This window comes from Chelonoidis abingdonii, chromosome 1 (genome assembly GCF_003597395.2).
Source record: "Chelonoidis abingdonii isolate Lonesome George chromosome 1, CheloAbing_2.0, whole genome shotgun sequence".
Lineage (NCBI taxonomy): Eukaryota > Metazoa > Chordata > Testudines > Testudinidae > Chelonoidis > Chelonoidis abingdonii.
The window spans coordinates 105,400,981-105,425,338 of NC_133769.1; the positions used below are offsets into that span (position 1 = coordinate 105,400,981).

Here is a 24,358-nt window from a genome sequence, read left to right on the forward strand (position 1 = left end):
TTGAATTGTGCTGTGCATTTGCGCATGTGTAATCTTAGATAATAAAAGAGGCAGGTGAACTCAGAAAAGCAGCTTTTGCCTCCTCGGATTTCTACAACTTGGTGTCAAGTCTTTCCTTCAGTTCCCAGAGGTAACAGACCTGGGATTTTGGCGATGGGCCTTAGGCTCATGTGATAAGTGGAGACCTTGTGGTCTTCATGGTCCCCATCCTGCTGCACCTGAAAGGGGGAGGGTGCTTGGACTCAGAGCAGAATCCTGGGGGATAGACTCAAGAGTGTTACCCAGCATAATGGGTTATACAGTTAGAAGCCCTGTAACTCCCACACTGGAACCAATTAAATGCCTGGTATAGGAGAGTGTAGGTGATGGGCAGGTAGCACTCCACACTTGTGTTCAAGTTTAATAAAAGTCGCAACCTCTCGCTTAATTCCATTCATGTGTCTGTTTTCATTTTTCCACTGTGTCCACATCAATGAAATTCTTGTTACAAACCTGATTGCAGTATGGCATTTCTTACTCAGAAAAAACTCCCAGTGACTACAACAGAAATGCAGGTCTTGGCTCTTTATTGGCACTGTTCTGTGACTTCATAATTTACTGTTCAGTGCGCCAACTAGTTTGATCAACACACGATTTTCCCTATGCTCTGTCAATACCACAAATCTGGCTAAAACTTCAGTGTCACAAATGCAATCACTTTTCAGTAAGACAGATACCAGCAGGCTTGTAAACAATATGTATTTAAACTGTATTTTCAAACATGTTTCAGGTTTTTCTCCATGGCAAGAAATACTAGCTATGAACTTGTGCATTTCTGGGCAGAACAAGAAAGGTGCAATTACCTTTCAGCCACAAGTTATTTTGTCATATGTACAAGCCTGGTAATGATTAAGGGGTATGATTCATGTTTTAACAAATACTTTCAAAATCAGAAATATTGTAGCTGTAAGGAAAATATCTAAAGTTAAATCATATCCAGTTTAAAGAAAATAAAAGCACTTACAGAAGATCAATATCCCATTATACAACATTTTAGAAATTATGTCCCTAGGATACAGCTTCCCCGCAGTACCGTGGAATGTGTGTTAATCTAAATTTATTTACCTGGAATATCATCCCATCGAGTAACTGGCCTTCCAGTTTCAATAACAACTTCTCAAATGGCTTCAGTTTATCTTCCTGAATACCAAACTTTGAAGGGTTGTGATGGACAGATTTTAGTAGCCTTGAGAAAGAACATACACAATCCAATTAAAACAAAATAATACGTTTGTATCACATCTTATACTTGTTTCAAGGAGTTCTCCATTCTAAGGGTATATCTACACTGCAGCAGAGTGTGCTTCCCAGTACAGGTAGGCAGATATGAGCTAGCTCTGCTCCAGCTAGTGTGCTACAAATTGCAGTGCAGCCTGGGTAGCTTGGGCCAGCCATCTGAGTTCAAATCTGCCCCGACTGTCTGAGTATATACTTGGGTGACTAGCCCGAGCCGCGACCCATGCTAACCCGGCTGCACTGCTATTGTTAGGCTCCATTAAAGCTAACATGTCTGCCTACCTGCACTGGGAAGCACACTCCCAGCTGCAGTATAGATCACAGAATCATAGATTATTAGGGTTGGAAGGGACCTCAGAAGATCATCTAGTCCAATCCCCTCCTCAAAGCAGGACCAATCCCCAATTAAATCCCCAAACGGCCCCCTCAAGGACTGAACTCACAACCCTGGGTTTAGCAGGTCAATGCTCAAACCACTGAGCTCTCTCTCCCTCCCTTAGATGTATCCTAAGAGTCTAGAGTCACTAACACATAGGTTGCAAACTGTGAGTTGTGACCCCAAATGGAGTCAGACCATCAGCAGATGGGGTTCTGGGTCCAACAGGCCAGATTCAGCCTGCGAGACGATGCTGTCTGCCCCTAAATCTGTCCAGATCTGCTCCACAAATGCTGCACCAGGAAGCCGCCCTTTTGATCTACAGAATGGCACCGTCTGCACAGCGCACACTCACACGTACAGCATGTGCAGAGGGTGCCATTCTGTAGATCAAAACAGCTGCCTCCTGGTGCAGCATTTGTGGAGCAGGTCTGGACATATTGGTCGTGTGGAGGTGGCTATGCAGATGCCAATTTGGCCATTTGCACCATCCGGCTGTGTAAGCACCCAGCTAAGGGACTTGAATGCAGAAGGTCCTTATCAATAGCCTCATCAACAGAGCATCCTATCTGCTTGAGCTGATAAGAGCCTGTGGTAGCCTTTTCTGAGATGCGAATCTGCAGTGGCTTGTAAGCTCCTTAAGGCAGCGCTCATATCTTCTTTTATGCCACCCTGAGTACCCTGTTGGCATTCAAGGATAAAGAATCATAGTAAGTCACTGTCTCCATGCTGCCCTAGTATCAGCACACAGGGCCTTCCTAAATCATGGCCTCATTTGTTTAACAGTGAATTCCTCTCTCTTATTTGTGATAAGAGGCACAATATCTTCATTTTTACACAGCATGGCTGCTTCAACCTCCCGCAGCAAGTCTAGTAATGCAGTTATTAATGGAAAACAAGTGTCTGAGAAACCTGCTTGCAAATATAATGAGGCTTTCTTTAATTATGGCTTCATCAGTGTTTTGGTCAAGAATGAAGAAAGGCCTTAATGCCTGCTGTGTCACACAGTGTTATCTAGTAAAGAGCATTAGAAAACATACTTAATGTGTAAATTCCTTGGATTCCTTGGTCACTGTGTTGCCTTGTTGCTGTCTGGAGACGCAGGAAATAAGTCTCAAAACATGGTCATGTAGGCCCCCAGCACTAAGATATCCCTAACAGAATCTGTGTCTGCCCTTCACAAGCTAATAATTTAAAGATCACTCTGTCAGCATAGGCAAATTGCAGAAGAACAGTCCATCCCTATTGGAAGATTTCTATGATCTTAACTGATTTTGCACTACAGTAATATCGCACAGCACTTGATCCTGAAACCCTTACTCAAGCAAATATTTCTATGCAAGTCCACAGGGCTACTCTCAAGAAAGGGTGACAGGATACTGTAGTTTTAGCCACAGTTCACACTTCCCTTTAAGATAAGATTTCTTATCAAATACATTCTCTCTCAAACATCAGCAGCCATTACCCTTCTACTCAAAGTTGTATCAGCAGCCCAAGTTAACAGGCTGAGTTTGTAGGGGTTTTGATCTGGCACTGTACATTTTAACATGCGCCAATAAGATGACACAATGAAGACCCAACTCCGCTCCCACTGAAGTCAGTGGCAACTCTCATTGACACAGGCTCAAGCCCTAGAAGTTAAGCAAATACCAGGGCTTTCAAACTCATTTTCTTTAGACCAAAATGTATCCACTTGTTTTAATATTTACACTGTGGGAACATGTATAAGGCTCCACTTGCATACCTTTTGTACATGGTCCAGTGGTCTTTCAGAGTAGCATGATTGTCAACTATTTCATCCAGCGTGATTAAGACTGTCAGCAGCTCCCCTAGATGCTCATACATAGTCTGGTAAAGAAGTTCCAGTAGTTACTCAATGGTTTCATGCAATGCAAACAAAGATTTTTTTTTAGTGTTTTTTTAGTGTTCTTTCACTACAGAGAAGGAATGTTACAGTTACCATGGAGGTGCCACTCAAACTAGCTGACCTGTCTTGACAATGAAGGTAGGATTCTCAAAAAGTATTTGTGACACAGAAGCACAAGTCCCATCCACTTTTGATCTAAGAAAGTTAGCATTTGCCATATCTGGATGTAATGAGCATTTCCATATAAGACGACGAAACAGTGACTAGACAAGTCTGTCCTAAGAGCAGGTTTCCAACACACACTGAAAATGATGCTTTAATTCATTTTAATCCTCTCTCACAAGAAAACTTAGAAATGTTTCAGATTTGTTTATAAAACTAAAAGAACTTTTTAAATCCTCTAAACCAATGCTGCTTTAAATCATCTCACCTGAAAATGAACTCCAGATGTCTCTATAATTTTAGGTGCATTCCTGCAATAGAAAAGGAAACAAAACAATATCTTATTTTTCCATTATTAGCTAGAACTTATTTATTTTGCATATTTTAATTGTTGTTAGAGGTATCAGTCCCTTAAAGGTTTTTCTTGCATATTTTGCTTCAAGAAAGTCATTGTGGTAATTGTTATCAGTAATGAAAAATACAGTCCAATATACAATAAAAATATATATTAAAAATTGGTTCTGACAACCAATGTAACAATATCATAGAATCATAGAATATCAGGGTTGGAAGGGACCTCAGGAGGTAAATCTAGTCCCTGCTCAGAGCAGGACCAATCCCCAATTAAATCAGGTTAACAACATTTTCCAAATCATAATGAACCATTGGTTTGTTAAATTGTAGGTCTAGTCTGTTGCGCATGTGTATTAAGTCCCAGTGACATTAATAAGCATTTTTATAGTGTCTTTCATCCCAAAGGTCCCAAAACACTTTACAAACTTAACCAACTGATAAGCAAGCTAGACATCCAGCTTCACTTCATTCACCACTGAAACAGAGCAGCTGTGTAGAGATGCAAAGTACTGTGAAATGGCAGCCTTGGGTAGAAGAATACTAGAACTAATTAAAACAGCAGAGGAAACTTAGGCAGAAAGAATTAACCTATTTAGAATATGGCCAAAGCTCTAGCATTCACATCCCTAATTCTAAGACATCATGAGGTCTTTCAACGACCAAGTCCCATTCTTTTATTTTACATCCGATTTGTAAGATAACAGCTCCAGTAGTACAGTGGGCCCTACCACAGTAACATTGCATTGATTTAGTACTGACTCATTTATAGTACTGACTCACAATAGAAGTTATGCACATATCATGGAGGGTGCATGTCCCCTGCAATAGCATGTGTTGTATGCATACTTTTTTCAGACATTTTATAAACTGCATGATTTTTTAAAATTTTATAAACTGCAAAAATTCAGTCTAAATATGCTTCCCATGTGACTTTAGCCTAGGAGTGTTGCTAGTACATTGAGATATACAGATTAGCTTGAGTGTCAGAGGTGTCAAGCACCCACAGCTCCCACTCACTTCAACTGGAGTTTCATGTCTGAAAACCACGCCCTTAATCTCTCAAGTGATATATACACTAAAATTGACAATACAAAAATGAATAACTAAGACTAATTAGCAATCATAGCATCTCCACCTGAAAACGTAAGCTCTAAATCTTACAAATGAAACCAAAGACAAAGTAAATACCCAAGACCCTCTGTATGCCTCCCATATACCTGACATCATTACTGTCAAATTGGCATATGAAGCCATAAAGCCATACTCAAGACAATACCTATGATATTAATGTTTAAATAAAAAACTGATCAAGTTTGCTCAAGTACATATTATGATCACATATTTATAATATTAAAATTAAATAATGTGACCTAATGTTTTTAAGCTTCTGAAGCTATTTGATTTTACCATTTTTTCAAAATGTTAGACTAGTATCTCCACAGCATCTTTCAGCTAACATAAGACATCCATTCCTCCTGTCAGTTGGGCAGGGACTAAGTCCAATAATTAGAGGCATAAAGATATAAAGGTCAGCCACATTAACATCAAGATTTGTTCCTTCTGAAAAGAGACAGCTCTCCTGAAATATGCCTTTTAGTTTAAAGGACATTCTTGCATCTCATCACAAAAAAGCACTTAAAGCAGACTATGATTCTTTTAATAAATAAAATCTTTTTAAAAAGCAGCTTATGTGGGCACATAAGGCTGCATTAAAAGCCACTCTCCACATTTTCTGACCAGAGTATTACAATGTTTACCATGCTTTACAGAGATCATAACATCTCGCACTTTCTTTAATAATAAAAAGGGGATATAGCATTTCTGCCAATAATTACTTGTTGCTGGTATAGAGAACAGCCAGCTGATGAATTACATTCATCACCACTTCATAGCATCGTGTAACAAAACAAGACAGCTCCTGAAATGACAAAGTTTGCATACGTTGGTATTATTTCCAAGACAGTGAACAACAATCATGCAACCAAAACCCCAAGTTCAGCTTCCTAACTGCAGCCTGGACAGGAAGTCAGACATTTGCTGAAGCATGTTTCTTTAGGATTTAGGGTTAATGAAGCTACACAGAGGCATAAGAGGGGGTAAGGATTCTTCTCCTTATTGAGTGGCCAGCAATAGGGCTGGCTAGAATCACAGTCCTGATGCTCAGGGGAGCTCCACTCAGATGCTTCCTCCCAGAATAAATATGCAGACACTGGGCAAGGCTTTGCTCCACCTCACCCATGCAATGGCCAAGAGCTGGCTGGTTGCTTGGAGGAGTATAGTACACTTTTAAAAGGGATATAATAAGTTACGCTCCACCCCAAACAAAGAGCCCTAGAAGGCATTATGATTCTAAGGCACAAGACCTCTTACAACTCTCCCTCAGGCAGTGTGTGTAAGCACCACCGCTTTCTATGAACTCCATGACAAAAGCATGCTCTAGCCCAGTGGTCTTCAAACTGGGTTACGTGTATCCCTAAAGGTATGCGAGCTCTTTTCAAGGGGTACACGAGAAAAATCCTGTAATGGCAGACAATGCATTTTATTTAGTACAGAGGTTTTCAAACTCTGGGGTGCACCCCCAGAGGGGGACTCCGGCCAGTGATGCTGGACAGGACTCAGGGAGAGAGTGTCACCTCCACCCCCGACTCACCTCAGCAGGGCCACCCAGCCTGTCTGGATTGGCCAGGGGGGACCCAAAATTGTTACTCAGCACTGAGGCCACCCTTTGAGTTAGAATTTTTGAGTTGTAACAGGCTGGGTGGCCAATGAGGTGAGTCAGAGGGTGGAGGTGGTGCTCCCTCCCTGAGCATCACCATGCAGAGCTGGCCTGAGCCACCTAGCGTCACCACTTACTCCCCCAAACATTCCTCCACGCCCACCTAGGGAGGCACACCCCCCCTTTTGAAAACCTCTAGAAGCTGTTGCTAAATGGAAAGCAGAAATCTGGGGGACACGTGACTCCACGTGTCCCTCCATGTGTTGCCTCTATCTCAGATGGGGATGCGCAGTAGACTACATTATTTGGAAAAGGGTACATAGCCTAATGTTTGAAAACCACTGCTCTCTTTGAAGCCATGCCAAGCTTAAGCCACAAGACAGATTACAGATAAACAGCTACAGTTACAGACATGCTGGATTTAAAACTGAAAGTGGAGAGGACAGAGAATTCAGCAAGGGACACAAGAACAGGAGTGAACATTTGAAATGCAACCGCAAGACTGGATAGGATTATGAAGTCATCTGGCACATCTCCACTAGTGATGATACACACTGGAATCAATGGTGGAGTGGTAAATAATGAGGACAGGACAGGACAGTCATACAGAGCGATCTGGATCACTTGGTAAGCTGGCCCCATTCAAACAGAATTCATTTCAATACAGCCGAAAGTAAAGACATCTAGGTACAAGGAATACAGGCCATGGCTATAAAATGGGAACTGTTTCCTGAAAAGCAGTGACTTTGAAATGATCTGGGGTCCTAGTGCACAAGCAAATAAACAGTGTGATACTGTGGCAAAAAGGTCTAAGGTGATCCTTGAGTGCATAAACAGGGGAGTTGGGAGTAGGAGGTGACTGTCACCTTTTTAATACAGCATGGGTGAGACCAATACCAGAATGCTGTGTCCAGTTCTAATATCCACATTTTCAAAAGGATGTTGAAAAACTGAAGAGGGGGCAGAAAAGAGCCACAAAAAAGTGACTCTAGGGCTGGAGAAAATGCTTTACAATGAGATTTAAACAGCTCAGTCTGTTTTGCTTGTCAAAAGGAGATTGAGAGGTGACTTGATTACAGTGCATAAGTACCTTCATGTGGAGAAAATACCAGGTACTAAAGTGCTCTTTAATCTAATGGAGACAGGTATAACAAGAACCAATGGCTAGAGGCTGAAGCCAGACAAATTCCTGTTAGAAATATGGGGGAAGGGGATTCAAAACGCAGGTAATTAACAATTAGAACAAATTACCAAGGGAAGTGGCGGATAGTTTTCAGCTCAAGACTAGATGCCATTTTGGAAGATGTGTTTGGCTAAAACACAAGTTACTGGGCTCAACACATAGATAACTGGGTGAAACGTAATGGCCTGTTGTATTCAGGGCAAACTAGATCACGTGTTGGTACTTTCTGGCTTTAAACTACACCAATCTACAGAAGAGTTAAAAAAATCTAAATTGGCTTTTTGTCATAAATGCAGTTGGTTTACATTTTGCATTTCACTCATCTTGGACATGCAAACAGCCTCGTCAGTTTCACTTTCTGCTTTTCCTTTGCTTAAAAACGTTGCTTGGGTTTTAACTTCATTTAAACATTGTTTCTGTATTTGGTTTTCAGGTTTCTTGGTTTTTAAAAACAGAACCTAAATTTTAGGCCTAGAACCATTTAACATTGCTCCTTTAAACCCTTAATGCAGAAAGTCCAATTTCATGGCGCACATCCAACTGTCAGCAACAGACTCTGCTGCAAATTGACAGATTTTGAAAATCTTTTAAGTATATTAAACATTATGTGGTTTAATCCTGCAGAGGGTAGTGAAACATTGGCAGGTATTCATAAATTAGTATCATAGTTTGCCTCTTTAATATCACCTCAGTAAATATTTAGCTGTTACATCTGTTGAAAACAATCTCTGGATACCAAGAACTGTCAAATCCACAACAAATAGTCAATATGTTTATGTAGCAGCTATATGAAAACAGCATTTTCTGATTCCTCTGCCAGCTCTGCGCAACATTGACTATGTCAGTGTTTCTCAGATGGCAGACACTGCCACCAGCCCATTCCTACTGGGGAATAGAAAGTAGAGCACAGAGTGGGAACAGGACAGGCTCAGTAAGGAGAGATTCTCATATAGCAGGAATTAGATACATTATTTGAAAGCTCCCCAATCTTCCCTCTATGGTCCTGGGGTGATATCTTACAAACAGGAGTGTAAGCAAACACCTGCTCAGCCACTCTCTCCTCCTGGCTCCCAGAACTCTCAGCTGAGACACAGGAGCACATGTAGCATGGGCCCACAGAGCCATTAACAAATCTTCTCCTCTGAACAGACGATTAGGAGAAATTGGGAGGTGAAAAGTGAAAGAAAGTTGATGGCTGGGTTGGAGAGAACAAAGATCAAGAGACAGAAAGTGGACAAGAAAAGGCAGAGATATTAGCAACTGCATGCAGGAGAGCTTAGCAAGTATTTTCCTCTGGTATTTGGTCTACTAAAGGGGACCACTAAGAATCTGATACACGATATTTACAAGATAGTAAATAAAGTCCTGTTTAATGAAGACTGAAATTACATTTTCTAGACACAGTTTTGCTTAAACAGTATATATTTTTCATTTTTTTACTACAAGTACATTTTTCATAACAGGATCCTGTTTGTGATTGCACAATCACTTGCTATGGAAATCATGCCAGAAAAAGATTTATAACTTCTAGTGTAGAATGAACACCAAGAACAAAGGAAATCCTCAGAAACAAATATCTTGTTTTCATTCAAATGTCCTTGGTAATAAGCACAATTGTTCCTAAAAGGCATGTTATTCCCCAGAAATTTTTTTTTTGTGAGGCATCAACAATTTTTTTTAAGATCATTTGTTTTAATCTTATCTCATTCTATGAGGTGAAGGAAGATGAACAAACAAATGGTTTATTCCATGCTAGCACTATATTATTCAATGGCAAACTAAAATTTACCATCAGAAACATGCAACAGAATGCTAGACCTTTAATATAAAATGACAGAGTCCCATTAATTTTTTTCCTGTTGAAGTCTGTTTAGGAAAACTAGTTTATTTGGGAACTGAATCTGAAAATCTTTTAGACTTCTCACACTGAGCTTACAGTGCTTGAAACAGCTTCAAGTGCAGAAACACAATAGTGAACAAACTGCACCTAACAGCTCTCTATTTGAAAGGATGAGTGAAGGAGGTTGGTTGTGATAGCTGTGCAGGCAAGAAGTCATAATCTGCATACAAAAGTGACTCTCAAAACCTTTGAATGGGATGTAAATAGGATACTGTAACTGATGAGTCCACTTGACAAGCAGAGGAAAAAAAACAGATTACAACTGCTCCAAAGCCAAGATACTCTCTTTACCTGTAAAAATGAAATAAATCTTCCCATCTGTATTTGGGAATCACCTTCCACCATGCTGGAATCTGTGGCTTGAAAGATAAACAAAAGCTTCACTGACTTTAGGAATATCAGACAAACCTATTCTTTACACTAAAGCCTGGATGACACACCAATTTTGTTTGACCTTTAACTAAAGCACACTGCTATAAGGCAAAGTATTTCCAATGAATCCTTAAAAAAGACTTGATTGTGCTTTGCTAAACAGAGAACATCTCTTTCTGTATTTCTGCAGGACCTAGTACCATGGAGTCCTGGTCCATGACTCGGGCTCCAGAGCACTAGCCTCAAGGTAAATAATAGGATGTTACAAAGTACCAAGTTTTCTGGAGCACCAGTTTAATATTGTATCAGCATTTATGTTTGTAAACACATTCTAGCAATTATAATTGGCCATAAAATTTCATCTGACAATATCTGGCATACAGGGTCTTAAAATGCATCAACCTGGGAGTTATTAAAAACTTAACATGTAAGACTTTTATACAAGACCACTATGAATAACAATAGCTTTAATTTTAAAAATTAAATTGGGTAAGAAGTTAATCCACAATAGGGATTAAGCACCTGTGGTATTGTGGATTTAATTCGAAACCTTACTATAGTATGCACAATAATTGCTTTCCTAATGGCAGTCTGGAGGGGGCTTGTGCAAGTCCTTTGTTAAAAGAGCTGACTTCAGGTCCAGTGAAAGAAAAATCTCAGCCTTTTTAAATTCTACCCCCTTTGCTTTAAGAAGATAGCCTTGAAAATCTACGTCAATATAAACCCATCAATGGGGATGAAAGGCACAAGCAGCTAGGCTCCACTCTTCTGTAGTAGGAGGCTCTGAGATTCCTAAAGATTGTATCTTTCCCCACCACACACTTTTTAATGTACAAGTCACTCTTAAATTTGATGTGTACCCCAAATAAACATCTCATTGACACCACCTCTTGGCCAGCCTTATGCATAGTGATGTGATGGTGAAGGACAGGAATTTGTCACATCGGAAGAGGAGGACAGAATTTCCCCCCCCCCCAGAGGCCAACTCAAAAATGCTCTGCCTCCTATTTTCAGACCCCGCTGAGACAGGGACTTAGCTAGCTGCTGCTGACCTAGGTAAGCCTACAATTGCTATGGTAGCTGCTACAAGAGGAACAGCTGGCTCTCATGCATCTAGAGGTATTGGTTGGAGGACTGCATTTCCATCCATTCCCTGTTGCTGGCTTCTCCAGGAGGAAGAGGAGAAACAGCAGGACTAAACTGCTGTCACAGAATAAGAAGCTTACAGCTGCTGCAGCCCTTTTTCTCCCTACCAATGAGGCAGAACATTTTTGAGGGAGACCTGTGTTACAGTTTGGCAGTATGTCACTATGATTCAAAAGGCTTTAAAACACATGTCTGATAGAAGTCTGCTTTAAAAAGTTATATGCAGCTAGAGAACTGATTCATCAAAAGAACCAAGACAGTCATATTTTACATAGCACCTAGAATGTGCTAGACACGGTCTGAACCTTAAAGAGTTTACACATTTCTATAGCCCCATCTATCCAAGGATTTCAAAAGGATTTACAAAACTCTAATGAACTGAGCTTCACGAGGCTACTGTAAAAGAGGCATTATCTTCCCCATCTTTCTGATGGGAAAAACAGAAGTTTAGTGACTAGCCCTGAGGTCACACAGGAAGTCAATAGCAAAGTCAGGAGGAGAATTCAGATCTCCTAAGTCCTGTGCTTTAACCCCAAATACCATGCTTAAAAGCAAGATGTCACTAGTAACCCCTTCATGTATGAGTTATCAGTTTTACACTGTTTAAAAAAATAAATAAATAAATAACTTTCACCCAGAGTGAGATCTTATGACCTACCAATTGGAAAAAAGCCTATGATCATGTTTACATAAGCAGAGTTCTGTGTTATGTCAATATAATATACACACAGGCATGAGACACTGTAACCCACCCCTTACTACTTTTAAAAAAGCGTCTATGTTAAAGTGTTACAATTTGGCTTACACTGTCTTAAAATGCAGAAACTGAGAATTAAGTACAGGCCTCCATCCTTCAGTAGTATCATGGCCTTAAATCCATTGCCACCAGTGGTTTTCATGCCAAGATGATGACTCAAGTGATTAACCAGCACTAATATGCCTGTGTTTTGACAGCACAAGCAGTGTCAAACCCTGCTCACTTTACTCATGAAGTACTGAAGCCAATATTGCTCTTCATGAGTAAGGCAAGCAGGATTTGGTCCATGGTATATATTGCCACATGTTGTCTGAAGACACCTTGCAAAAAATCTATGCACTAGGGAGGAGGAGTTGGATGCGAGTTTTAGGACTAATTACTTATATTCAATATACAAACCCTGAAAAATAATTGCACTAGTACATGTGCTCACAAAGTAGTTTTTTTAAAATACAAGACAGTGTGAATCTACATTAAAGGTTTCAGCATTTAAAGGGAAGATTAAATATATTTTTCTAAAAGCCTCATGCTGCACTTTCTGAAAGAAACAGTCTCCCTGTCTTTGTATGCCTACTGCCTTGCCCTCTCTCCAAATCCTTTCTTAAAAGCCAAAAGTGTTCAAACACTCTCTTGTCATCAGTCCCCATTTCCTGCCTCTCACATAAGCAGTCAACACATACATAAAGCAGAGACAAAATATCAAAGAAGTTCCCACTATTATACCAGTGCTTCAACGCAGATAATGGCTATCTAGCTAAAATCTTAATGATGTTTGATGTTAATTCAGTGTCTTTACAAGACACTGATATGCAGGGCTTGTACTGTAATAGAGACCAGGAGTTTGCAGCTTTCATCAATAGACAAAATGTTGTAAAAGTACATTTCTAAGCTTAGAACATGAGATTGCAATTATTTTAATATAAGGAGAAGCAACAGCATAAGAAAACACTGACACTATAAAGGGAACTACTTACCTCCTTCGCCATAAAACAAGAGGCCATTGTAAAATTTAGTTTCCGCCTACCAACGAAAGGAGAGATTTTTTCCAAATTAAAAAGATATATTCAATTTACAAAAATACATGGCTTATGTTTGCAGGATTAGAAGCTAAAAAAAGCCATGATGTAAAAGCTATATTTCAGGTTGTCAAGCTGTAAACATTTTTATAACAGTAATAAAGACAGAGTGTAGGAATTACCTCATATTTTAACTTCTTGATTTCACAGCAAAGGGCAGCATACACAGTTATTACTTTGTTCAAAACCTAGACTCATCAAGGAAAACACACAGAATTACATGTGTAGTATAAAAGTGTAATAAACATTTGGCACATTTTTCATGTTCAAAGCGCTCTACAGGAAAAAAAAACATTTACAGATTTTACTACAGAGATCTTGTAATTAAAAAATTCTAAATTTAAAGCATTTTACCTTGTTTTCTGTATTTATGAGCTCCAGCAGGGAAGACTGTTCATAGGGCAAAAGCTAAACATTAATTAAAAAGAGAAATATTAGAAGACTTTCTTTAAAAAAGCATATGTTTAATTACTAAAAGGAATCACCACTTAGGTGATTACGCTAAGCAACTTAATTTTTTCAATCTAGTTCCAAATGCACTCAGTACCAAAAAGACACTAACTGTATGCAACTGACAGGCTACCGTGGAGAAAATATCCAGTTCTCCTATTACATGGACTCATCAAGTCCTGTTTCGTGAAGGTATGTAAGGATAAAAGACAAAATGAACTATGTGAAATTTACAACAATTATAGAAATATTAAAGCAAAAAGGTTATGACTGCTACAAGACACATCTACTGGGCCCAATTTTTAAATGGCTTCCAATTTTGTAATCACAAAAATGTGTGCATATCTATTTGCGCAGGCAGGACATGTATTTGCATAGATAAACACATATTTTGGATTTGAAAATCAGCCAAGAGATTTTCTACCCCATATGTGCACACTAACACTGAGTCTGGATGCACACGTTCAAAGTTTAGCCCTCTAAGACTTCTGAGTAGGCATGTTCCAGATGGGGATAAAAGTTAAGTTCTGTTTTTAAATAATGCCTGTAAATTCAACACAAAAAAAGAACTAACATTTTGTACTTCATGAAGGACAGGAAATTTGTGATCAGGGAAATAACTGGCTTTAGAGGGAGGAGGACTATTGTGTGGGGTTTTTGCCCTCCTTTAAAATGCAATCACTGAGGCTAGTGAGCCAAAACGTCACCTAACTTGTACTTTAGCTGCAAGTATATCTATGTATGGCTCAGTTTACATCACTGTACTCAAATATTCGGTTCTGCTGTACGGAATAAGAATTGTATGCAAGAATTTGGTTCCCTGAACTGCTCAGAATGTAGGATTCTTTTAAGTTTCACTAAGCTCCAAAGGACAGAGAAAAAATAATGATGTGAAATATTATCCGACAATCAACAATGATTTGCTATTTTATGGTTAAAATGGGTTAGGGAAATTTTTTTTGGCAAAACTAAAAAACTGAATATAAGGGCACAATTGCATGGACCTTTATCCTTCCAGGGTACAGGGAAAATATATATTAGTGACCGTTTGATTAGAGTGCAAGCTTAGCCTCAAAAATATTTTTGTTTTAGCTTTTTTAAAATATTTTAATGCTAATATACTTTTAAATATTTTACCTGAAGGTAACTTTACTAGAAAGATATTTGAAACAGTTTTCTATAACTTGTAAGATTCAAAAAAGTTTATAGTTCTATGAGGTCTACCAACAGAAGCATCACTTTAAATAAATCACAACTAAAAAAGGCTTCAGGTCCACTCCAGACAAAAGGCACAATAGCTGCTGGCCCACAGAAGTGCCATGAACATCCTAGACTCTACAGACAGCGGTAACTAACTCTTCTAAAAGGTATGAACAGGGTACAAGAAAGAGATGGTGTGCACTTTTTCACCCTGCAAGCACCCTTTTCCCAAGAGTTTGTGTCTGACCAACACAATCGCTATCTAGGCTCCAAAAAGCCTAATTATCAATGATGGAGGGACAGGACTCATAGCACCCCAACACCCTAACATTATCAGAAAACAACCTGTCCTAGATCATTTGGGGAAGAATATTCTAAAGCCTGAAATATGCAGGCAAAGCTTGGCTGACAACGGCATTCCACGAATCAGAGATAAAGAGGCCATTAGGCCAAGACCATATCCTTAGGGTGACTCGACTCTACTCTCTCATAAATGCAGCTCAGAAATCTGATTAGTAGAGTTCAATGGCAGAGACCTTGCAATGCCTTCAAACTCTCTTCCAACTATACAACAAATCTGCAAGTTTTGTATTGATTGAATACGAAAATATTTGCCCAATAAATCTGATCATTCCAGAGATTCATTAGTGAAATCACAACTGAATTCCTCTGAAATGCATTATTCTAATTTGTAGAAGACATAGATAATTCCAATACGCATTAAATATATAGAGACCTTTAATGCTATAGGATCAAGACTGAAGTCCCAAACATCTCCAACTGCATCATCCAATGCATCTTCTATTCTCCTCAGCTGAGATGTGTATTCCTCAAGAAATTTCCCATAATTCTTCAATTGTACTTCAGCATGAATTTCTAAGAATAAATAGTAATATTTATGTAGTATCATAAAGTTAAAGTATTTTACCGGATACTCACTGAACTGCAATATCCCACAGATTATTTAAAGTAAAATCTAGTTTAATCCGTTATTTAGTTTACAACATTGTCTCCTTAAATCACTTTCAGTTAACAAGGTTGACACCAAGACGATGCAAGTTTTCCCCTTGGCTTATAATGAGATTTTAAACTCAAATGTATCAATTTAAAGTGAAATTATGTTATTTGCCAGGAGCCGCAAAACAGTTATGTCATTTTTTAGTTTATGCGTATTCTCAAGACTGATCTCAAACAAGCTAAATTACCAGAAATGTCAATTTTACAACATGAAGATACTAAGTAGACAGCATATATAGACAACACAAATTATGACATCTGTCACTTAATATTGCACATTAGTTGAAAGAGCGATCCCTAACCAAACATCTATGGCAATATTATACCCTTGAGGGAACGAGTGTTTTATCACTTCTTATAACTCCCTGGTAACTGCATTAAAAATAGCTGTTCCCACCACTACCTTCTACTTTGATTGCAGGATTATGTTGGCTTAAGTCACCACCCAGAATTCTAACCATCTTCAAGCTAACTCTCACTCTGTCAGAGCATTCTGCTCTACCACCACTCAGAAATTGGATGGCCAAATGAAGCATGGCAGCTCACTCACAGCCAAAAGTGGTGATACATTCAAGCAACATTCCATTGGGCAAATATCAAGAATATTTGTGTTAGTTGGTAAATTAAGTATGAAGGTCACTGATCTTTATAAGTGCTGCTGCCTGATTGCGTACTTCTGGCTCCAAATAAAGTGCATGGTTGACTGGTCAGTTCATAACTCTGGTATTCATAACTTGAAGGTTCTACTATAGTTAAAATGCCCCAAGGAAATGGAATGCTTATCCCAAAGAGTTTACAGCCTAGATCAGTGGTTCTCAAACTTACTTGACTGTACCCACCTTTTTTCTGTCTGTAGTAGTTTATGCCCCGACTCCCACCACACAAATACATATACCAATAAAAAAAATCAACATGCAACTCTCACTATTAAAAACAGTATGGCATTGATTCAAACAGAGCTAACGATCCATTGTAATAACAGCAAAAGCCAAACTGCAATTGTGGTTGATGCTTACAATTAAATGTGCACACCGCATCAAAGCAAACGGATTAACATACAGATGGCAACAACGTTGTGTAATACTATGTAAGCTTAAAAAAATCCATCAAAATGCACAGTGACATATGAGGACCTGCTATGTCTAAAAGCATCACTTTTGCTAGTTATTCATTGCTGTGGGTAAAATGTGTAGTAATATTTTTCCACCTGGGAGCCAGTGCAGAGAAAATACTTTGTAACTGGTGTTAATACCATTTATAGTGTTCCACCACTGATGTGCAACCTCCTCTAAAATAGAAAAACAGCTGTTCTATCTTGTCCCCAAAAAACAATTCAGTGGACAAAAATATACACTTTGATGCAGCAAACACACATACAAAAGCATTAAGCATATAAGCAGTTCCGTTGATTTCAATGGGGCTACTCATGAGAATAAATTTAAGCACATAAACAGATGTTTTCAGGATCAGGACCAGAGTAGTTTCCATTGGATACAGAAGGAATTCTGTAGCTACCTCAGTATTTGAAAAAAATCATTCAAAACAGGCAAGTAGGAAGCTTATCACTTCCTGGTAGTGGGGCAGATACCCACTGGTTTCTGTAGGATGTAAGCTTTAACTGAATATAAACATTTCTAGCTCTTACGATTGTGAAGGTAACCATCCAAAGGGCAAAAGTTAAAATGCTAGGCTATATGCTTACCTCTGAAGCAGCTAGTGTGTTACAATGGTATCTACTAATCAGCTCTCAATAATGCCAACATCCAGGCTAGAACAATTTAGAAATACTTATTGTTGGCTGACAAATTTAGAGAAATGTTCAACCAGTGAAACGGTAGAAGCTGTTTGCCAGCCAGTTATAGAAAGAGTTTGAAGTAATAAGGCAGCTTTTGTTTGCAGCCGCTCATGTAGGTTCAAAGAAAATATTTTCTTCACTTGGACAAGTTCACTCATTTGAGAAACTTATTGGAAGTACAGCAGAGAACACAGTAAATTTTATTTTGTCATTTCCACGCAATGAACAAAAATCGTAACTCAGAAGATATAGATATTATACAGAAGGATAGGAAGTCAGTGCAGAGACAACACACTATAAACTGTACTCAGATTTGACTGATTCAATTTCCTCTCAGCCATTAAAATGAAACCACTAAGACTTGGGGAATGCAAAACCTTACTCAGTAGTGAAAATTATAAAATTTCTATTCTTTAATAAGACAGACAGTAATTCTATACTGGGTATACATCATCCCATGAGGATTCATGAATGATAACGGCATTGTTATATATAGGCATGGAAAGATTAGATTTTATTGGTAATATGTTGGTAAACATGAACTTCATTCACCGTACACACACAAACCAACAAAAAATATTTCCATTGATAACCAAAATTCACAGATAGGCCAAGTACTTCTTAGCATTTGAGAACTTCTTGAGAACTTCTTAGCATTTGATATAAGGATATTTACTTTGTTTATCTGACATGTGAGGTTGACAATTTCTGTTTTAATGGTTATCCAGCCTTAACCTTTTGAATCTCAACATCTACTGTCATTAAATAATTACTGTCTGACCCTCCCATAATTTCCTGCAACAGTGAAAATTTAAACAGAAAAAATGCTTAAAAATAAACATCAATATTATCTGTCAAAATTATAAGAAAATAAAAGCAGAATTCTGCCAAGCCTAGTTATATAAGTGACATTAATGCAACATTAAGAGTAGGTTAGACAAACACCTGTCAGGGGTGGTCTAGATAATATTTAGCCCTGCCTTGAGTGCAGAGGATTGGACTAGAAGACTTCCCGAGGTCCTTTCCAGTCCTACACTTCTATGAATCTATGATTTTAAACCAGACTGACCTGCCCCCTCCTCCCTGTTTCCTCTGTTTAAGCAAATCTAATACTTAATTAGTTAGATATAAGATTTAGTTGTAAAGTTAAATGAGACTAACTTTAAAAAAAAATCTTTTATATTGTGGATTTTTATCCAGCTTGCTTGGAATACAAGAAACTTCCTTTTAAAAACAGGCATACCCATTTTGTTTTCCTATCGTTTTGCTCATTGACAAGTAAGCTGCTTGTCCTCTATCAAGCTGGTGCGAAAGAAGTATCTCATGTCAGAGCTTCTCAACTTCACACACCTGCTAATGCCTGGGAAACAATGAGTAGGCACCATTTTATGAAAAGCTATACTTTAAACTTTCCTTTTTCAGTGCATACAATTGTTACCAATCATAAATAAGTCAAGTCAGTTTTCATTGAAAGTAAATAAAATATATATGGCATGAACAGACAACCACTTGGAAAACTTATACTGTATACGTGAAACAGCAGCTCAGGACAGACATTTGCTCAGTAATAACTGGTGTAATTAATTCAGTTTGACTGTTTATTTTACAACACATGCACTCTCTGTTTAGCAAGTAAACTGTCTACAAGGACAGAGAAAGAATGGAGTTTTGACAGGCACACAAGCAGGCTGACAAAGAGTTAAGCATCATTTTAAAAAAAGTTGAAGTGAAATTGCAAGCAAATGCCCTACTTAGTTCCCTTTGAGTCACAGTAAAAACACATCACGGAACTAATTTATTCCAGCATGACTTATCTGGCTAATCAAGACGACAACTGCAATAAAAGAGGCTTCACTGTTTTGGCAGGAAAAATCCCCAATTCATGCAAGTACACCAGACAAAAATCAGGGTCTCCCCATGTTTGATTCCCACCTTAGTGTATGGCATATTTGCTAAAACCTCAAATAGCTGTAGGGGATGTGGAGGGAGGAGAAACAAAAGGAAGAGGAACCTTTGAACCACAAATTGAATATGAGCCAACAATGTGATGGAATTGTGAAGAAAGCTAATATTCTGAGGGGTATTGTCAGTGTGGTATGTAACACAAAGGAGCTACTTGTCTTGCTTTACTTAGGACTGGTGAGGCCTCAGCTGCAGGACTGTGTCTAATTCTGGGCGTCAGGGTTTAGGAAAAATGTAGACAAATTGGAGAGTCCAGACCAGAACAACAAAAATGATAAAAGGTTTAAAAGGAAAGGTCATGTTTAATCTTGAAAAACAGATCACGGAGGGGAGGACGAATAATTTTAAAATACATTAAGAGATGTTCAGAGGAAGTTGATCAACTGCCCTCCATAGCCACTGAAGCCAGGATAAGGAGTAAATTGCCTTACACTGCAGCAGGGGAGATCCAGGTTACATACCAGGAATAACTTTCGGACTGTAAGAGAAGCGAAGCTCTGGAACGGGCTTCCCAGGGAGGCGGTGGAATCCCCATCGCTGGCGGGTTGCAGGAGCCGGTGGGGCAGACGCCAGCCAGGGCTGGGCGAGGACAGGTTACCTGGCCCAGCCGCAGCGAGGGGGCTGGAGGCGGTGACCTCTCCAGGCTGGACCTTGCTACGATCGCAACCCCACCCTCAACCCAGGCGGCCGGACACAGCAGGGACAGCGACACTGAGCCCCCAAGGGGAGAGGCCCAGGACAGGGCCGGTCGCTCGCTCGCTCCACGGCCCCGCCGGCAGGGCAGGGCAGGGCACGCGAGAGCCAGGGAGCCGCTGGAGCACCGGGCGCGACCGGCCCGCACCGCGCGCTGGCCCTTTGGCTCCTGCCCGCGCCCCGCTGCTGAAGGGAGGGGCCCGGCTCTCCCCCCCCCCCCCCTTACTCTGGGAGCCGTCGTCGAAGCGGTCGAACTCCCAGTCCGGGGAGAGGGTCTCCAGCGCCATGGCAGCAGCGCCCGGCCTCCGACACGGGACTTCCGGCAGCGCGCGCGCGCTGCACGCCGGGAAATGGAGTGTGGCGGGGCGGGCGCGAGGCAGCGGTGGGCGCAGGGCTAGAGCCGCCAGGGGAGCCTGGGCACGGCCCGGAACGGCCGCAGCAGCAGCGCCCCCTCCTGGGGCAGCCGCGGGAACTGCAGCAGTCGCAAGCCCCACAGTTCGGCCGGAGACCGCGGTGCCAGCCAGGGCAGGTCCCGCAACAGCCGTGCCAGGAGCCGCGCCTCACGGGCAGCGGGGGCCGGTGCGCCTGGCGCTGGCTTGGAGGCTAGGAACCCTGGATGCTATTCCCGGCTCTGACACTAAACTGAGCTCCTGGGTGACCGTGGGCAGGTGACGCCGCCCCTTGTGCCTCAGTTTCCCCACCCGGTTTCTAGCTTATCTTCTTACATTGTAAAGTTCTTCGTGCTATGTTTGTACAATATACACTGGGGTCCCTACTCCAGCCTCTAGGGGGCAAATAACACATCCGCAAGTGGAGCGGCCCAGAGCAGCAGCGGGGACAATCGCAACAGCAGCATTTGCAATAATAATAGGTTTAAGAACAGCAGTAGTGGGGAGCACCTAAGGTTCCAGGAGGTGCAGCAAGAATAGGACCACCCAGGCCAGCAACACCACCATCCAGTGTACAAGCAGCCCAGATAGCAATAACATCAAGAGCAACGGTAGCAGAAATTTCAATAGAAAGAATATCAGCCCCAAAGGGGACAGCAGCAGCAGTAGCAATAATATCCAGAGCAGAGTGAACAATTGCAATAGTGTCAGCAGCACCAGCGGGTATAGAAAGAGCAGCAGCAGATTTGCTCCATGTTGCACTTATCTGAGTGAAGACAGCAAATCCACCATTTGGCATTTATTCATTTTAAAGCTGTTTCTGGGGAAGACACATTTTGTTGTGTGTTTCATTAAGACATTTGAAATCTGCCTGACAGGGCTGCCCAGAGGATTATGGAGACCTGGGGCAAAACAATTTTGGGGGCCCCTTCCATAAAAAAAAGTTGCAATACTATAGAATACTATATTCTTGTGGGGGCCCCTGTGGGACCCAGGGCAAATTGCCCCACTTGCCCCCGCCCCCGGGTGGCCCTGGGAAAAATAAACATTTTAAAACCTTCCACATCTCAGCACAAACCCAGTTTTGAGAAAACTTCTCTTTGGAGGGAAGGATAGCTCAGTGGTTTGAGCATTGGCTTGCTAAACCCAAGATTGTGAGTTCAATCCTTAAGGGAGACATTTAGGGAACTGGGGTAAAATTCTGTCTGGGGATTGGTCCTGCTTTGAGCAGGGGTTTGGACTCTAGATGACTTCCTAAGGTCTCTTCCAATCTTGGTATTCTAAGTCACCTTTACAAAGTATCACTGGTTTTCAGCATCAGCTAGTGCTAAAAGCCACCAAAGCTCATTAAAAGAGTTGGACAAACATTTTCCATCAAAAAATTTTTTGGATCAAAAACTAGGAGTTTTTAAAAAGCAAAAAAAATCACAGACAATGTCTGCTTTCCTTCAAAATGTGTTGTTTTTTTTTAATTGAAAAGCTTAAATTAGTCTGCCAAAACCTGAACATGGTTTGGGGTTTCAGAAGTGTGTAGCCAAATATTTGTTGCTCGCTGTGTTTGATTGTTTAAAGAAACAATAAAAAAAATTCTACTTAAAAAAAATCCAAAACTTTTAAACCACCTCAGCTTGTGACCAAACGCCTGAGCCCATCCAGTCAGAGATTTTTCCAGGTTTCTGATACTCTTCTGGCTTCTTTTACTCATATCTGTCTCCATAACTTTGGGTTCATTTAGATTAGAACATAAGAATGGCCATACTGGGTCAGACCAAAGGTCCATCCAGCCCAGTATCCTGTCGACCGACAGTGGCCAATGCCAAGTGCCCCAGAGGGAGTGAATCTAACAGGTAATGATAAAGTGATCTCTCTCCTGGCATCCATCTCCGTCCTCTGACAAACAGAGGCTAGGGACACTGTTCCTTACCCATCCTGGCTAATAGCCATTAATGGACTTAACCTCCATTAATTTATTTGTTTCCTAGAGACTGGCTCCATGGGGTCCCTCACAAATTGGAGATGATTATTTTGGGTTTGTCTTTAGTATAGCTTATGTACATACTCCACGAACTGAGCATTTGAGCTTGTTCTAGAATCTGGGATGAGCCTATGTTGTGAACACTGAAATGCTCAAAACAGCACATGCATGTGAATGGACATAGGGTGCTAAAATTAAATTAACCCATGGGTTCTCAAACTGGAGGTCAGAAACCCTCATGGGGTTCATGAAGTTATTACTGGGGGTTGCGAGCTGTCAGCCTCCACCTCAAACCCTACTTTGCCTCCAGCATTTATAATAATGTTAAATATATAAAAAAGTGGTTTTAATTTATGGAGGGAGTCGTACTCAGAGGTTTGCTATGTGAAAGGGGTCACCAGTACAATAGTTTGAGAACCACTGAAATAACCCCGCTGGAGCCTTGGGGAATGCAGGGGAGGAGGGGGAGGTCTCCCTTGGTAGGGTTGGGAAGGAGGTAGGTGGTGTAGGATGTTGCTCTTCTCATGTGATCCCTCCCCCATAGCTCTCTTGGCTCTATCACTGTTAATCTAAAGTCACTAATTTTAATGAAGCGACACTCCCCTGAGGTGAATCTCCCTATGGTACTGAAATTAAATGTGGACTATAATTTGGCATTTGAGAAATGAAAGGGGTAGTAGCCCTAAGGGAAAAGATAAAAACTTGGCTCTTTGTGTTAATAGCTGTCTGCAAGCCTCAAACTGCTGAATGTGCTTTAGGGAAGGGAAGGTTGTGGCTCCCCAAACAGCCTGGCCCTGCCCCCTATCCAACCCCCACCCACTTCCTGCCCCTTGACTACCCCCTCAGAATCTCCAACCCATCCTGCTCCTTGTCCCCTGACCACCCCCCTGAACCCCACTCCAACCACCACTCTGGGATCCCACCCCCCACCAACCGCCCTGCTCCTTGTCCCCTGACTGCCCTGACCCCTATCCATGTGCCCCCGCCAAGTCCTGACAGATCCCCCAGAACACCCACAATCCAACCCACTGTCCCCTGTCCACTGACCACCCCGTCCCTGTACTCTGACTGTCCCCAGGACTCCCTGCCCCTTATCCAACCCCCCCCCCGGCTCCACTTCCCCCTGTCTTCCCCCTCTCCTGGAGCCCCAGCATGCCCTGTCCAGGAGCGGCCCTGGACAGTACTGCAGTAGCCTGGCTCCACAGGACCTGAGCAGCCCCACCCCCTTACCACACGGCTCCGAGTGGGAGGCACTTAGGCCCCACCCCCTTACCATGTGGCTCCAAGTGGAAGGCGCTCAGGCCCCACTGGAGCCAGGCCACTTTAGCTCTGTCCAGAGCCGCTCCTGGACGCGGCGCGTTGAGGCACCGGGGGATGGGCGGAGGGGAGCCTCCAACATTCTTGTGAGGGCCTGGGGCAAATTGCCCCACTTGCCCCCCATTGCCCCCGGGCAGCCCTACTCCCTGATCAGTTTTCATCTCATTTAAATGGATATGAAAAGAACAGACTTGAAACAATGGCACTGAAATTTATTTCATGTCAAATTACAGAAACAATAAACCAATCTTTATTTCAAAGATAATTTCAAATAAGAGAGATGATGCTATATGTATTTTTAGTCTGTGTTATCAAATAGTTACACAGCACCACCAGTGTCTCCCCTCGATTCCTTGGTTTCTGTGCAAATATCTAC

At 41.1% G+C, this 24,358-nt stretch overlaps 1 protein-coding gene across 4 annotated transcripts in view; it reads right to left on the reverse strand.

Annotated features, from left to right (window-relative positions):
• WASHC4 (WASH complex subunit 4) overlaps positions 1 to 20,624 on the reverse strand; it is a 69,529-nt gene extending 48,905 nt beyond the window's left edge. The window contains exons 1-10 of one of the 4 annotated variants that reach the window (XR_012656409.1): positions 20,528 to 20,622; positions 15,571 to 15,710; positions 13,539 to 13,592; positions 13,307 to 13,372; positions 13,083 to 13,128; positions 10,125 to 10,192; positions 5,870 to 5,952; positions 3,949 to 3,991; positions 3,396 to 3,499; positions 1,105 to 1,225 (exon numbers count right to left, since the gene is read on the reverse strand). Coding sequence is in view for 3 of the 4 variants with exons in the window: in XM_032787254.2 (XP_032643145.1) it covers positions 1,105 to 1,225; positions 3,396 to 3,499; positions 3,949 to 3,991; positions 5,870 to 5,952; positions 10,125 to 10,192; positions 13,083 to 13,128; positions 13,307 to 13,372; positions 13,539 to 13,592; positions 15,571 to 15,710; positions 20,528 to 20,588 (786 nt within the window). In the remaining variant the exon portion in view is untranslated. Of the gene's footprint in view, positions 1 to 1,104; positions 1,226 to 3,395; positions 3,500 to 3,948; positions 3,992 to 5,791; positions 5,953 to 10,124; positions 10,193 to 13,082; positions 13,129 to 13,306; positions 13,373 to 13,538; positions 13,593 to 15,570; positions 15,711 to 20,527 lie in introns of those variants that run through there. The other 3 variants (XM_032787254.2, XM_032787257.2, XM_032787256.2) reach the window with 3 other exon arrangements.
• Between the last annotated feature and the right edge of the window lie 3,734 nt (positions 20,625 to 24,358).